This window comes from Erpetoichthys calabaricus, chromosome 14 (assembly GCF_900747795.2).
Source record: "Erpetoichthys calabaricus chromosome 14, fErpCal1.3, whole genome shotgun sequence".
In the NCBI taxonomy this organism is placed as follows: domain Eukaryota; kingdom Metazoa; phylum Chordata; class Cladistia; order Polypteriformes; family Polypteridae; genus Erpetoichthys; species Erpetoichthys calabaricus.
In genome coordinates, this window is record NC_041407.2 from 23,891,299 (window position 1) to 23,906,495 (window position 15,197).

Genomic DNA, 15,197 nt, shown 5'->3' on the forward strand with positions numbered 1-15,197 from the left:
AAGATGCACCATTGTAAAGCACATTAAGATCTATTTGTAGTAATAACAGTTACAGAGTACACCTGAATGAAATGCGGGTTTCCGTCTTCAATTTATTTTTGTATTGCGTTCTTTAGTGAATGCAGTTGTCAGGTAAAATATACGTTTAGAATTTACAAATTGCTAAATACAGAATTGCTACATATGAAGACACAGATTTGTTAAAACACACAGAAAAGAAAGTAGAAATTGATTAACCAAGAATATCTGGCATTAATTCATTGTTCGACTATGGCCAATTGCCAACAGAGGAGAGGAAAGGAAAAACTGCAATTGGCGGCATCCCTGAAGAAAATAAACCTCTGGGGTTTCACGATTGGCTATAACAGACATAGTAAGACACGGTCACAGTCTTGGAGACCTTGGTCAACTAGCCACCACCTCTGCCTGGTCATTCTTTAGTGGAATCTGTGCTGGGCCATCCAATCTTATGAAAGAATCTTCCATCCGATGAAGTACGTGAGATGACTTTTCCATGGGCAATAAAACAGCTTGTCAGTAGAGCAGTGCCACATCAAGATAACGAGAAGAGAAAAGGACCAGAGAAGTGTAAGTATTGGTTTATAATATTGTATTAGTTATACTCCAAATATTTTCTATTATTAATTAGGCCTTATCAACAGACGTTTTTATGGAGTGTGAGAGACATAAAATGACATGTATGTTTAACCAAAGTTTTAGAGATAGACTTTCAGACAGTGAGGAGTCCAAAATTCAGAAAATCGTCATTGTTTCTTGTATGTATATGCATTACAACATGTTTACTGAGCTTTTGGAGTATTATTGACTTTTTGAGTCAACAGAAGACATATTTATTTGATAATAATTAAGAATCTGACAGGATGCCTGCATAGTTGACCCAAATCAGAGGTAATGGAATTATTGAGTTGATTGCTTGTAAAGCTGGAGTAAAAGATAAAGAAATCTGACTTTGGCTTTATTATTATAAGTATGCCTTGTGGTTTGGTGCAATATCCAGGGTTGATTTTAACTTTGTGGCCAAACAGAGCTGCTGGGATATGCTGTTCTCCACAGCACTTCATATTGGATTTGCAAAATCCAAGAAAGTTTTGGGTGACATAATAATGATATGTTTATAACGTGCCTTTCAAAGGCCAGGAATGAAGGACAAAACATAAGAAAAAATAGTCAAAATTCATAAAAAGATACCATGTATATTCTTTAACTTTCTCCACATGTGTATCGCACCAACTTTTTTTTTTTTTTTGAGCCTTTCGAATTCCATTGCTTTCATAATCTCTAACCTGCTCTGCATGTGTATAACGCCAAGTTATATATATATATTATGAAGTTCTACTTTGTCTTTTACTTTGTCTTTTAATTCTGAGCCCGTTTGGATGTGCTTTTTTTTCAATTCCACTTGTTCTGGGCTGATTATTACTTTCCTTATTTTCTGAATTTGCACCTCAATTATTCTTTTTCTTTTTTGATCTTTTTTTTTTTTATCTCCAATGCTTTTGAGTCTCTTTTCTCCACGCTGCTCTTTCTTCTTCGCTTAGTCGGTGACGTTTCATTTATAACGTATTGTCCTTATACGCTTTATATGCTCTGAGACCCTTGATCGGTGTGTGCTCAAATCCTTTACATGACTGAGTGTTTTGCTGCCCGTGGTCTTATTTGATATTGGTTCTAAGTAGGGCATGTCTTGCAAAAATCTCATGTTCTATATCCCTTGCGAGACGTCCTGAGTCAATCTCTTGGCACAAAGTCTCATGTTTAAGGTCCCCACGAGACGCTCTGTGGCCAATCTTTTTCGTCTTGTCTCGTCTCCCATCTTTCTCTCCCAGGATTTTTTTTTATAATAGAGAGACAACTTTTGCCTTCATTCTGTCCTCCACTACTACCCCTGGTGGGTCTGCATCCCAAAACTGAACCTGCCTCCTTAATCAGCTTGTTGATTTGGCAGGCCTCTCTTGAAGTGATGTTACTGGCCCAGCACATTACAGTGTAGAAGATCGCACTGGCAATCACAGAGTTATAGAAGATGTAACTGATGTCACTACCCACATTAAAGGAGTTCAGTGTCCAAAGAGAAAAGTGACCGCTCTGCCCATTCTGTAGTATAACAGCAGATTGTCCACAGAGGAGGACTTTATAAAACTTTTGCAAAGGTGATTTGTAATGCACAGTTACAAGAATGACAGAGAAATGAGGTCAATGTATAGCTACATTTGGAAAATAAGTCAAAAGTTTCTGGATTTTTTTTTTTGTTGGTACTTGAGAAAAGCAGCATTGTGCAAAATATGGCACAATATCTGATTTCATCTGTAGAATTAATAATCAGTTCAGTATCAACAGAGAAGCGTGCTGCACTACAGAGCAACAACAGAACCAAAATGGAAGAAAACATCTACAAAAAAAGATAATCAAAGTGTGGTTTATTTGGGGTTTAAGAGAGCCAAGCTAGCCAGCATGACATCCGATGGGGCTCCAAGTGTGGCGTTTGCTGTGAGAGAAGTGGTTGGTCACAGATGAATGTGGCCATATGTGTCCGATTGTCATATACTGCCGGAACCTGCAAGCATTGTATTGCAAAGCAAGTAAGTGGGAGCCTTCCACGACAGATGTGGTGTCCTGTGTTAATTTCATCAGAGCTAACATTCTTAATCTCGGGCAGTTTCAGGAATTTTTGTTTGAGCCTAATTCTTCTCCTAGAAATGTGGTCTGCTATACTGACATGTGCTGGCTGAGCTGGTAGGGCAAGTTTTGAAACACTTTTATAGAAATGCAGGATGCTAGTGGTATCTGAGTAAAAAAAAAATTTTTTTGTTTATTTCTGTCAGTTGCTGAATGAACAAAGTTGTACAAAACCAGCTGGCTTAATGTGAAAAGTAAATGCATCTTTACAGTTAACATCTGGCCGCACAACCTTTAGTTGCAATGACTGCAGCCAGACGCCTCCTATCATTCATATCAGTTTCTGCGATGAAGGCAGTGATGCCTATCATTACTGTTAATTAACATTTTAGAATGCTGAAATGTGTGTTTATGTTACTTGCATAGTGTTAAGCTTAAGTTACATTGAAAGTAAGTGATACAGTATTAATTTTATCCTTAATATTAACTGTTGTGCAGCACTTTGTATGAAAGTTAATCAATATTTTATGGTTTAAGAGCAAAGGTCAGTATAATACGGAATAGAAGTTGGAAACAGATTATCAACTGTGAAGAGGATGTTGAACTTACTGGCATGGGGAGCTGCAGCGTGTGTGTGAGCGGTCTTCTGGGTTAAGGGAGCACACAGCACAAGACACTTCATGAAATAAGTCAGGACATTACTACAGAAATTTACAATTTTTTTTTTATAATAGAAAGGCATTTGTAGCACCTGTCTGTAGTGTTGGATAGACTGAAATAAACTGGTCTAAATTAAATCTATCCAAAGTTTCACTGGTGTAACAAAATCGACTATAGATAGTCACAAAGGTTTGGGGCAGCCACCCGTATAATATGTTCCTAGCTGCAAAAGGTTTTGAAAAAGGTTTGCAATGTTTACAAAACAGAGTCCAAAACAGAACTGATCAAGTGGAGGTAAGATGGTGGTTTTAAAGGTTGGAAGAGGAAATGAGGTCATCCAGGCCAGAACCGGACGTGACGTCTTCGAGACCGGAAGTGACATCATCAGTGGTGCTGGAACCTGATGGGATTTCCCGAGAATGGTCTGCAAGAGACTGAGAGAGACAGTCAGCACACTCTGCCACCCGCTGGTCTGGCATAGTATTACCGTTACTTAAGCCCTTTAGCTGCCTCCTAATCACATGTGTGTGACACTGGCAAAGCCAAAGGTGTGATATCTGGGGTACCTTTCGGGACAAGGGTGGTATAGAACTTTCAAAGGCTTTGCATGCAGATTAGAGCCTTCTTAGCACTGTTTTGACTGATTTCACCAACAAAACTGCCCATAATAAAATACTGTGAACTAAAGCTTTTGAAAATGCTTTTAAAGAATTTAAAAAAAAAAACAAGCTCGGAACCTATTTAGATGAGTCCAGATCTTGATAAGAGTTTTACACTTCAAACAGATGCTTCCGCTTTTGAAATAGGAGTTGTTTTGTTACAAGGAGATCCTAAAGGAGTTAAGACTAGTAGCTTACATTAGTTGAAAGCCAACTATTAACCTGTGGAAAAATAATGCTCAGCTTTTAAATGGGCTTTCAAGTCCTTTAAGTACCACTTACTGGGCAGAGAGTGTTTTTTTTTTTGGTAAAAGGGCCATCAGGCACAAGTGTGGATGAAAATAATGAGATATGCTAATTCAAGAATATCTTACAGAATGTAGCTCTATGGCTTTATCGTTATGTGGTGAAATATCAAGTTAGGAATGGATTGCTTTGCTTTTGTCCTTGTAAAAAAATCGAGTCCACAAGCTAGGAAATTTGGAGGTGTGATGAAAGCAATGATGCCTATCATTACTGGTGCTTAATGTTTTAGACTTCTGAAATTTGTATTCCTTTATATTATCTGCATATGCTAAGTTAAGTTGCTATACACGATCACTGCGCCGCGCCTGTCGAACTGCTGAATGGCGTTGGAAAAAAGATGGACTGATTGTCTCTAAACAGATTTTTAGGACTTCTCTTTTCAATTTCCAGGCTGAAGTTAAGAAAACGAAACAAAATTTCTTTGTCGATTTAGTTTCCCGTCATTCAAAGAATCCTAGGGTCTTATTTAATTCAATTAATGCGGCCATTCACCCCCACTCTGTGATGGGATCAAATAGCATTGTTCATTCATGTGACCAGTTTCTATCATTCTTTGTCAGCAAAATTGATACTATCCGCCGTGGCATTGTTCAAACGGGCTACGAACTTTCTACTGTTAATCAATAGCTAAAAAGAACTATTGACACCCTTAAACCAGCCCCCAGTCCTCTGGATATTGTATCACCACGTCTCCTAGTGGAAGCCTTTGATGTGTTGGGCCCCCCCTTATTAACCATCGTCAATGATTCTATTAGTTCGGGTGTTGTGCTCTCATTTCTTAAACATGCTGCAGTCCGCCCCTGTCTTAAAAAGGCAGAATTAGACCCTGGAGTTTCAGCTAATTTTCGTCCAATTTCCCAACTGCCATTTCTGGCTAAAATTCTAGAAAGAATTATTTATAATCAATTGGTTGATCACCTTAACTCTAATAATTTATTTGAGATCTACCAATCTGGCTTTAGGCGTTATCATAGTGTTGAAACGGCACTCCTGAAAGTGTTCAACGACATCTCTCTTATTACTGACTCAGGTGATGCGGCAGTCCTTCTCCTCCTTGACCTGTCCGCTGCCTTTGACACTATTGATCATGAAATATTGCTGATGCGGCTTGAACATCTTGTTGGGCTTAAAGGGGCTGCTCTTAACTGGTTCAGGTCATATTTAACTGGTAGACACCTTTCAGTGACTTTTAATTCCTCTTCTTCATCTACTGCTCCTCTTAAATATGGTGTTCCTCAGGGATCCATTTTGGGTTCTATTTTATTCTCCATATACCTTCACCCTATTGGAGCAATTTTTAGGAAATTTAACATTTCTTTTCACTGCTATGCTGATGATACTCAGGTTTATATTCCTGTCTGCAACTCTACAACAAATCAACTCCACAACTGTCTGTCTGAATTAAGATCCTGGATGGCTAATAATTTCCTTGATCTAAATCAAAATAAAACGGAGGTGCTTATAGTGGGTCCATCAGCTAAAGCCCAAATTGGTCTTGGTCTTCTCGGCTCTTTCTCTGTCTATTCCAAACCTCAAGTCCGCAATCTTGGTGTTACCTTTGACAGTAACCTCTCTTTTGAGAAACAAATAAATTCTGTAGTCAAGAGTTGTTTTTTCCAACTTCGTCTATTAGGTAAGATAAAGCCTTTTTTTAACTTTTAGGGATCTTGAGATAGCTACTCATGCGTTTATTTTTTCTCGCCTCGATTACTGCAACTCGCTGTATTCTGGGATTAACAGATCCTTGATACACAGGTTACAGTTGGTACAAAATGATGCCGCTCGCTTTCTGGTTGGGGCAAGAAAGTCTGACTCTGTTTCTCCTATTTTAGCTTCTTTACACTGGCTGCCTGTCAGTTTTCGAACTGATTTTAAAATCCTGCTGCTAGTTTTTAAATCTTTACATGGGCTTGCTCCTGCCTATTTATCTGAACTGTGTGTTTTACATCAGCCATCTAGAGTGCTTAGATCTTCTGGTCAGCTGTCTCTGGTTGTCCCTCGTACCAAGTGTAAAACCAAGGGGGACAGGTCTTTTGCAGCTGCTGCTCCTCACCTGTGGAACTCTTTACCTTATCATATAAAGGAGTCGTCTACAATTGAACTGTTTAAAACAAGATTAAAGACTCATTTCTATTCACTTGCATTCAGTGACCTTCAGTAATACTGATGGCTTCCTCTTTGTGATTATATTACATTACTTCTATTTTTTATGTATATAACATTACTTCTATTTATTATGTATTTTATTTTATGTTCATATATTTTATTTCTATTTATGTTTTATGTTAATTTGTTAAATTTTTGTAAAGCACTTAGGCCACAGCACTACAATGTTTGTTTAAATGTGCTATATAAATAAATTGACAAATTGACATTATTACTGTTCATTTTGCCCTTTGAATTAATTGTTTTATGGTTCTTTGTGTCAAAGATAATCTTTACTTTATGGTTTAAGAGCAAAGGTCATTGTACTACTGGGTGAAAGAAAACAGATTGTAAGTTTGAAATGGGATGTTGAATTTACTGGCATGGAGAGCCACAGTGCATGTGTGAGTGGGTTAAGGGATCACACAGCACAAGACATGCAGCGATAAAGCTTGAAGGGTACCACACAAATTTAAAAGAGGTGGAGAGTTAATCAATCATATTCGGTAATTTAAGACTGTCATCTTTAATCTAGTAGTAGGTTTGGAAAAAATATATGTTAAGTATTTGCTTTTTCCCTTCCTTTTTCTCTTTTTATTTGTATATGTCTAAGTTTGTTCTTTTTTTTATAAAATAAAAATTGTCAGTTTATACTTTGGTAAATGGGATCTCATAGGAACAGACATCTAACTTACACACGGTATATAAGGCTGTTAGTTTGGGCAACATTTTTGTTTTTATGCTCACCTGTAATTTCATGTTAAGATGTATATGTAAGTGGGACTTTTAAAAGAGTAATGGGTTTTTGTACACTTTATTTCTTTGAAGCACAGTATAATTATTTTGGTGTCCCACTACTTATTTTTGGTAATTGCTATGTACAATAAAACACAGCTTGTTCCACGCTTCACAGAACTGGTCTGATGACTGTCTGCTCTGTGTGACTCAATAGCTACAGTAATCTGACTGGTTGGTTCCATCCTACTTTTGGAGTTAATGGTGGGATCCAAAAGGGACTGTGGTGAGAAGTAAGCAGATTTTCTATAGACCTTAATAGCTCCAAAAAAGAATACTGAACCTGTAATAGATGGAATTTCAGACAAAGGTGGAAGTGACCTGGAAGTCCCAGAGGGGAACCAGAGCTCACCCAGCTTTTGAATTAACTGTTAGTATTTAAATGGACACAGAAGACGTTTGCAGCTTTGAAAAATTGCTGTGTACAGTAAAACACAAGGTGTTCCATGCTTTGCAGAATTGATCTCGTGTCCATCTGTGTTAACAAACTGAATTGCCGCAGTAACCTGAGTGGCTGCGTCTGTCCTACACTTTCAGATCTCTGTGTAGTACCTGTAGCTCATTCTTCCTTGCATAGCTGGTTTAAATCCGAGTCATTTGTAGTTTCTTTTTCAGCTCTTGCTACTGGGTACTGTATACGACTGGACTTGGACTAGGCCAATGCAAAATTTTAGTTTTACATCTTTTTCCCCCCATTAGGATGTGACCTTGTTTTTGCGTTTTGCATTTTTTGCCTTATTGCATGGCTAAACTACACTTCAGCTTTAGTTCACATATACTGTAGATGACTGAATATTATCGTAAATAGTTTCCTCATACAAAGCAAAATTCTTCATTCATTTAGGTTAAGTCATCCAGATGCTGAGTGAGCAGAGTATCCCCATGCCATCACAATACCACCACCATCTTGTGACCGTTGGTGTAACATTCCAGCTGTGTTTATGTTGTGTTTCCTGTATGTCAGGTATAATGGGACCTATATCATCAAAAAAGCTTTCATTTTTATTCTGTCTATAGAGAATTCTCCCAAAAGGTTCAGGGATCATCCAGGTGCTTCATGGCAAATGGCAGACAAGCATTTATATGTCAGCAATTAGCAGAGGTTTCTACTTTGCTACTTTCCAATGGAGCACATGTTTGTTCAGTTTTTCCAACTTTGGAGTCATCAACACAAGTCTTTGCAGAGGTAAGAGAGCTATAATGTTGTTTGGATGTTTATTAGAGCCTTTGCGACTTGCTGGATGATGATATGTTTTGGCAGGCTGGCCACTCCTAGGAAGATTCATTGCTGTGAGAAAGTGTTTTCCATTTGTGGTTTGGAGTCCCAAAGCTTTAGAAATGGCTTTGTAGCCCTTTTAAGACTGATATACTGTGTATGAACAATGTTGTTTCCTGCTGTCTTCCGAAATGCCCTTTGGTTGTGGCTTTCTGTGTTCGTTGAACCTTAGAGCTGGCAACTGTACTCTTATGGTAAAGGGTCAACATAAGTGAGGTTTACATTGTGTAGAACTGGCTGTACTGTCTGGGTTCAATCAGCTGACTCTAAATATCCCATTACTTAGGCTGATTCAACTAGGAGGCAATTACTTTTTCCCACAGTTAGAATATTTTATCTCTTATATAAATAAAAATAAGTCAAAATAAGGCCAGTGTGTACTTGGGAACCTTTAATGCTGCAAAATGTTTTATACCCTTTCCCAGATCTTCGCCTCCACACAATCCTGTTCCTAAACTCTGCAGGTAATTTCTTCAACTTCATGACTTGGCTTTGACTCGATTGTGGGACCTTCTGTAGACAGGTGTATGCCTTTCATAATAATGTTCAATCAGTCAATAGAATGGGATGCGCCTGAGCAAAATGTCAAGTGTCATCGTAAGGGATCAGAATAGTTGTGTCATTTGTGACATTTCATTTTTCACATTTTTAATATATTTGCAAAATTCCCTTTTCCGCTTTAACATTCCTGGGTATTGAGTGTTGCTTGATGAAGGAAAAATGAATTGAAATAATTTAGGACCATGCTGCAACATAACCCAATGTTAAAAAAGTGAAGTGATCTGGGTATTTTCCGAAGGCACTAGATGTTAACAATTATTATGCTGTTGCTCAGTGGTTAGCTCTCAGAGGTTGGGTATTAATCCTGGGCTGATCACTGTCTGTTTTGAGCAGGAGCGGACTGGGTCTCAAAACCGGCCCAGGCATCCTTCAATGAGTGAGGTGACAAGGTCGACCCACTTGGCCCATTATTCATTGTAATTTTCTTAAAATTTGTGATGAGTACGCGGCTCGCTACTTGCCATTAACTTAACGATAAACTATAAATGTTCCATCCTAATATGAAAAATTCCTATCCTCTGCTTTATAACTTTATTTCATCTTACTAATAATCATAGCTGAAAACCACTAATTATCACTCACGCCGATGACCGTAGAACAATAAAATGCATAATATATAATCTATTATTAGTACAGAAGAATTTAAATACTAGATATGAGATAAAATAAATTGCAGTAATGTATATGCTAACTGAAATGTAGCGGTATCGAAACAGAAATTGGCAAAAAGCAGTTTTGACCAAATTTTTGCTGGAACGTTGTGTGAAACAACTTAATGACGTAATACGGTATATTATATAGAACTATATAAATCACAGTACAAGACAGATAATGTTTAGTAGTTTAGAAAATTCATTTTAATGTCAAACAGTAACCAGTACATAAAATTTATTTTATGAAACGGCCGGCCCATGACCAGAGCAGAGTTCGCAGTCCAAATGCACTAATGGCCAGTCCGCCCCTGGTTTTGCACTTGTGTGTTTTCCTTTTGTACAGTATGTGTGGGTTTTTCCTTATTCTTTAATTTCTCTCCCACATCCCAAACATATTTCACTTTATAAACTTTGTTAATGCCTGAGGGGAATTTGTTTTTTCATATGATTTTTTGGGGTCAGACATTGTACAGTACACCTACTAACAACAGTAGAGTAAGTGTGCATGAGTGTGCCCTGTGATGGACTAGCGCTCCGTCTAAGAATGAGTCCTGCTTTGCACCTACTACATATGAGATTGTCTTAGGCTTTTGCAACCCTGCATTATACTAAGCACATTAATTTTTCTTTTTTCATTATAAAATATAAACAGTGATTTCAAAGGCAACACAACTATCTATATTACTAACCGAAGGTTGTATATATCTACGGATGCAGGATGACGGATGCCAGACGCAGGACACATCGAAGCGCACGTGCACTGCGACTCATCGCCCCAGAGTCAAACCCAGCGGCTTTCCAGACTCGGTAGATAGCGCCCAAACAACACAGCACAACCTGTAAACTAAACTTCAGGTCACAATACAACCGCCGCCCGAACGTGCACACCACCGCATATAAAACCTTTATTTAGTAATGTTTACAAAGGTTGTATATATGCACGGATGCCACACGCAAACCCAGTGGCTTCCCAAAGTCAGTAAGTGGCGCCCAAACAACACAACCTGTAAACTAAACTTGACGTAAAGCATGCATGCCAACAAGTTGCCATGGTGACATATTTAAACATAGACATAGAATAACTAGACGCCTCATGACTAGCAGAATTGTACGTCAACGTTGCCGCCATATTGTGAGTGGCACTGCTGTGAAGTGAAATAATGAATAATGTGCTGCTTGGGATTGTACAAACCACTGTACGCTCCAAACCAGATCCCGTGGGATTACATTTCATAGGTAAGGCTGAACAATCGTTTTGGTTATATTTGGCCGTTAGAAAATCCCGTTTTATAATCTTTACTTTAGCTAAGCCAGGCTAAACTAGCAAAGCTATGCATTTATGTGCTCAAGTGAGCCTCCAAACAACGTTTTGGCTAACGTATTTAGTCACTATGTAGATTGTTGTTAGCTGTTAACATGTCTCAAACTTGATGATGTTTTTTCTCAAGGAGCACATTGAGGAAACACAGTTTGAAATTGACAACCATCATTTTATGCTCATGTCTTTAGTTGTGTCTGTCTTCCACAAACTAAGGCTGCACCATATTGCCAGACTGACTCTCAAATTACAAGATCTGAGTGAGCGAGAGGAGCGTAAGTCTGGAGGAGATCAGTGAGGTTGTGGAGAGCTTTAAATGTTAAGAGCGGTATTTAGTATTGTATTCTGTAGTTAACAGGGAGCCAGTAAAGTTGAGAGAGAATAGGTGTAATATGTTCAGTGGATTTACAACAGCAGGATATTATCCTGGCAGCAGAATTTTGAAGAAGTTCTAAGCGATTGATAAGTTTTTGTGGGATGCCAGATAGAATACCATTACATTAATCTATACGTGACGTGACTCAGGCATTAAACAATACTTCAGTACTGTGTTGCGTAAGAACAGGACAAAGTCTGGAAATGTTTCGAAGACAGAAGAAGGCAGTCCCCGAAGTGTTACTTATATGGGAGGAATGGTTAATAATAATAATAATAATAATTATTATTATTATTTAATAATTGCGATTATTAGTGTATAAATGGATATAAATAATTGCATTTAAACGATTCGCCAAAATCTGTTGTATGTAAACGATACTGTTTTAAACGTTATTGTTTTTTTCATCAGGAAACCCGGTTTCCAATCTACCTGTATTAGTTTAAATGGCACTTTTGCCACTCGCAATAAGGCTAACGTATCGTGTCTACTGAGAAACACAGTGAATGCGGCGTCTATCTGTATATGTTGTATGTATTTAAACTTGAGGTAGTGGTGACTACTGACAGTGCCAGCAGTCAGCTACTCCACAGTGCCTGCGGTCAGGTGTTCAATTATGATTCCTAACAGCAAACGACTTCTAGCTAACAACACACCCATAGAAAAACAAAAACGAGACTGCATGGATAAAAACAATGAACGAAGGCGCCTACAATGCGCTTCTGAAACACCAGAACCAAACGAGTCACAGCTCCAAAAGGAAACAGCTTTACTACAAATGTATTTATTTCATTAAATGAAAACTTTCCCAGGACGCTCCCACCCTCCATGATCTTACATCCCTACAAAGATTGGAAGGAACAGAAAGTAATTGTCATTCTTGGATTTGCAATAATTTAGAGAATCGGGGGTTTACTGGTTTCTAAAGATCCTAAGGAGACAATACAATGATCCAGCACAGTTTACAGAATAAAAATTCTATAAACAATTGACATGCATTAAAACATTAAACGAAAAAGAAATCATGAGTGAATTACATTTCGGAATCTTTACTCCCTAGCCAACAGCAGTAAGTATCCATAGCTTTAGATACAGTACATCCGGAAAGTATTCACAGCGCATCACTTTTTCCACATTTTGTTATGTTACAGCCTTATTCCAAAATTGATTAAGTTCATTTTTTTCCTCAGAATTCTACAAACACAACACCCCATAATGACAATGTGAAAAAAGTTTACTTGAGATTTTTGCAAATTTATTAAAAATAAAATAATTGAGAAAGCACATGTACATAAGTATTCATAGCCTTTGCCATGAAGCTCAGAATTGAGCTCAGGTTCATCCTGTTTCCCCTGATCATCCTTGAGATGTTTCTGCAGCTTAATTGGAGTCCACCTGTGGTAAATTCAGTTGACTGTACATGATTTGGAAAGGCACACACCTGTCTATATAAGGTCCCACAGTTGACAGTTCATGTCACAGCACAAACCAAGCATGAAGTCAAAGGAATTGTCTGTAGACCTCCGAGACAGGATTGTCTCGAGGCACAAATCTGGGGAAGGTTACAGAAAAGGTTCTGCTGCTTTGAAGGTCCCAATGAGCACAGTGGCCTCCATCATCCATAAGTGGAAGAAGTTCAAAACCACCAGGACTCTTCCTAGAGTTGGCCGGCCATCTAAACTGAGCGATCGGGGGAGAAGGGCCTTAGTCAGGGAGGTGACCAAGAACCAGATGGTCACTCTGTCAGAGCTCCAGAGGTCATCTGTGGAGAGAGGAGAACCTTTCAGAAGGACAACCATCTCTGTAGCAATCCACCAATCAGGCCTGTATGGTAGAGTGGCCAGACGGAAGCCACTCCTTAGTAAAAGGCACATGGCAGCCCGCCTGGAGTTTGCCAAAAGGCACCTGAAGGACTCTCAGACCATGAGAAAGAAAATTCTCCGGTCTGATGAGACAAAGATTGAACTCTTTGGTGTGAATGCCAGGCGTCACATTTGGAGGAAACCAGGCACCGCTCATCACCAGGCCAATACCATCCCTACAGTGAAGCATGGTGGTGGCAGCATCATGCTGTGGGGATGTTTTTCAACGACAGGAACTGGGAGACTAGTCAGGATAAAGGGAAAGATGACTGCAGCAATGTACAGAGAGATCCTGGATGAAAACCTGCTCCAGAGCGCTCTTGACCTCAAACTGCGGCGACGGTTCATCTTTCAGCAGAACAACAACCCTAAGCACACAGCCAAGATATCAAAGGAGTGGCTTCAGGACAACTCTGTGAATGTCCTTGAGTGGCCCAGCCAGAGCCCAGACGTGAATCCGATTGAACATCTCTGGAGAGATCTTAAAATGGCTGTGCACCGACTCTTCCCATCCAACCTGATGGAGCTTGAGAGGTGCTGCAAAGAGGAACGGGCGAAACTGGCCAAGGATAGGTGTGCCAAGCTTGTGGCATCATATTCAAAAAGACTTGAGGCTGTAATTGCTGCCAAAGGTGCATCGACAAAGTATTGAGCAAAGGCTGTGAATACTTATGTACATGGGATTTCTCAGTTTTTTTATTTTTAATAAATTTGCAAAAACCTCAAGTAAACTTTTTTCACGTTGTCATTATGGTGTGTTGTGTGTAGAATTCTGAGGGAAAAAATGAATTTAATCCATTTTGGAATAAGGCTGTAACATGTGGAAAAAGTGATGCGCTGTGAATACTTTCTGGATGCACTGTATATTGGAATGGTGAGAAGCCCAAAGCAGAATATCTTACGAATGCTGTAACCAAAATGAAAGGCTAAGTTGTTAGGTATTGAAGCACAATATATCAAATATCATCCTATCACTGAACTAACCCAATGACTCAAAGAAAGTAATTCACTTTCAGTCTGTGTGGTGCGTGGCTAAGGCAATAGACTTGAACTGTTAAGGTTGCACAATAAGGCATTCATTTTCCAAACTTCAAATCTACTTCAGGGTGGTGGGGAACAAGTGATTACCCAGTAACACTGAGTGCAAGGCTTGAACCGAGCCCTTGGCAGTAAGCAGGTGCCACGCAAGACTGCAGAAGGATGTTATAAGAAGTAAAGCTTGTGAGAAAAATGGATGAGATGGTTCAAATTCGACCACAGATACACTGTGCGGCAAAACTCCATCCACCCTTTTTTTAAAACCACCTGTAGAGTTCTTTGTCGTGGAAAGCATTTTCCTATTCCGAGCCGCAGGGGGTGCCAGTCCATTGCAGAACACACTCTTTCAAACTGGGAAATTTTAGAGTTGCCAGCTATCCGAATACCAATGTTTCCGATTTTAGAAATCAAGTAATGTACTGTTTATGTTTAAGTTACACTGTACCAACATAAAAGATCATTTCGTGCAACTTATCTTGCGGTTGTCGTGCATTTGTCTTCTTGGCAATTTATATTTAGCGCTTCCCACGCCCCGTTAGTTTTTGTCGCCTTGTCAACGACTGCAAGGCGTCTTATCGTAAAAGCCGCGTTCACAGCTCGAGAGCATGTCCGTCATCTGCTACGTTTCATTGGCCCCCGTCTCTTTGCGCTCCTCCCAGTTTCGCTTCCCGTGTCTTGGTGACTTTCCCTGCCTGTCTCACGTATTCATTGAGCGCCTGCACGGCGGAAAGGCGCTATAGTGGCATGGCGGATCGGGACCGTAATAAGAAGGTTTTGTTGGAGCTACTGAAAATGCCAGGAAATGGGCGTTGTGCGGACTGCCAGGCGGCCGGTAAGTACGAAATACCAATTGACGACAGTCGCCAGGTTTTATAATGAGTAGTGACGGTCTGAGAGCCGACATTCAAACA

General features: G+C 39.3%; 1 protein-coding gene across 1 annotated transcript in view; it reads left to right on the plus strand.

The window, feature by feature from the left end:
• Positions 1-14,943: 14,943 nt before the first annotated feature.
• adap2 (ArfGAP with dual PH domains 2) overlaps positions 14,944-15,197 on the plus strand; it is a 70,453-nt gene continuing 70,199 nt past the window's right edge. The window contains exon 1 of the mRNA XM_028818852.2: positions 14,944-15,118. Within this exon, the coding sequence (XP_028674685.1) occupies positions 15,031-15,118 (88 nt within the window). The 5' untranslated portion in view covers positions 14,944-15,030. The remainder of the gene's footprint in view (positions 15,119-15,197) is intronic.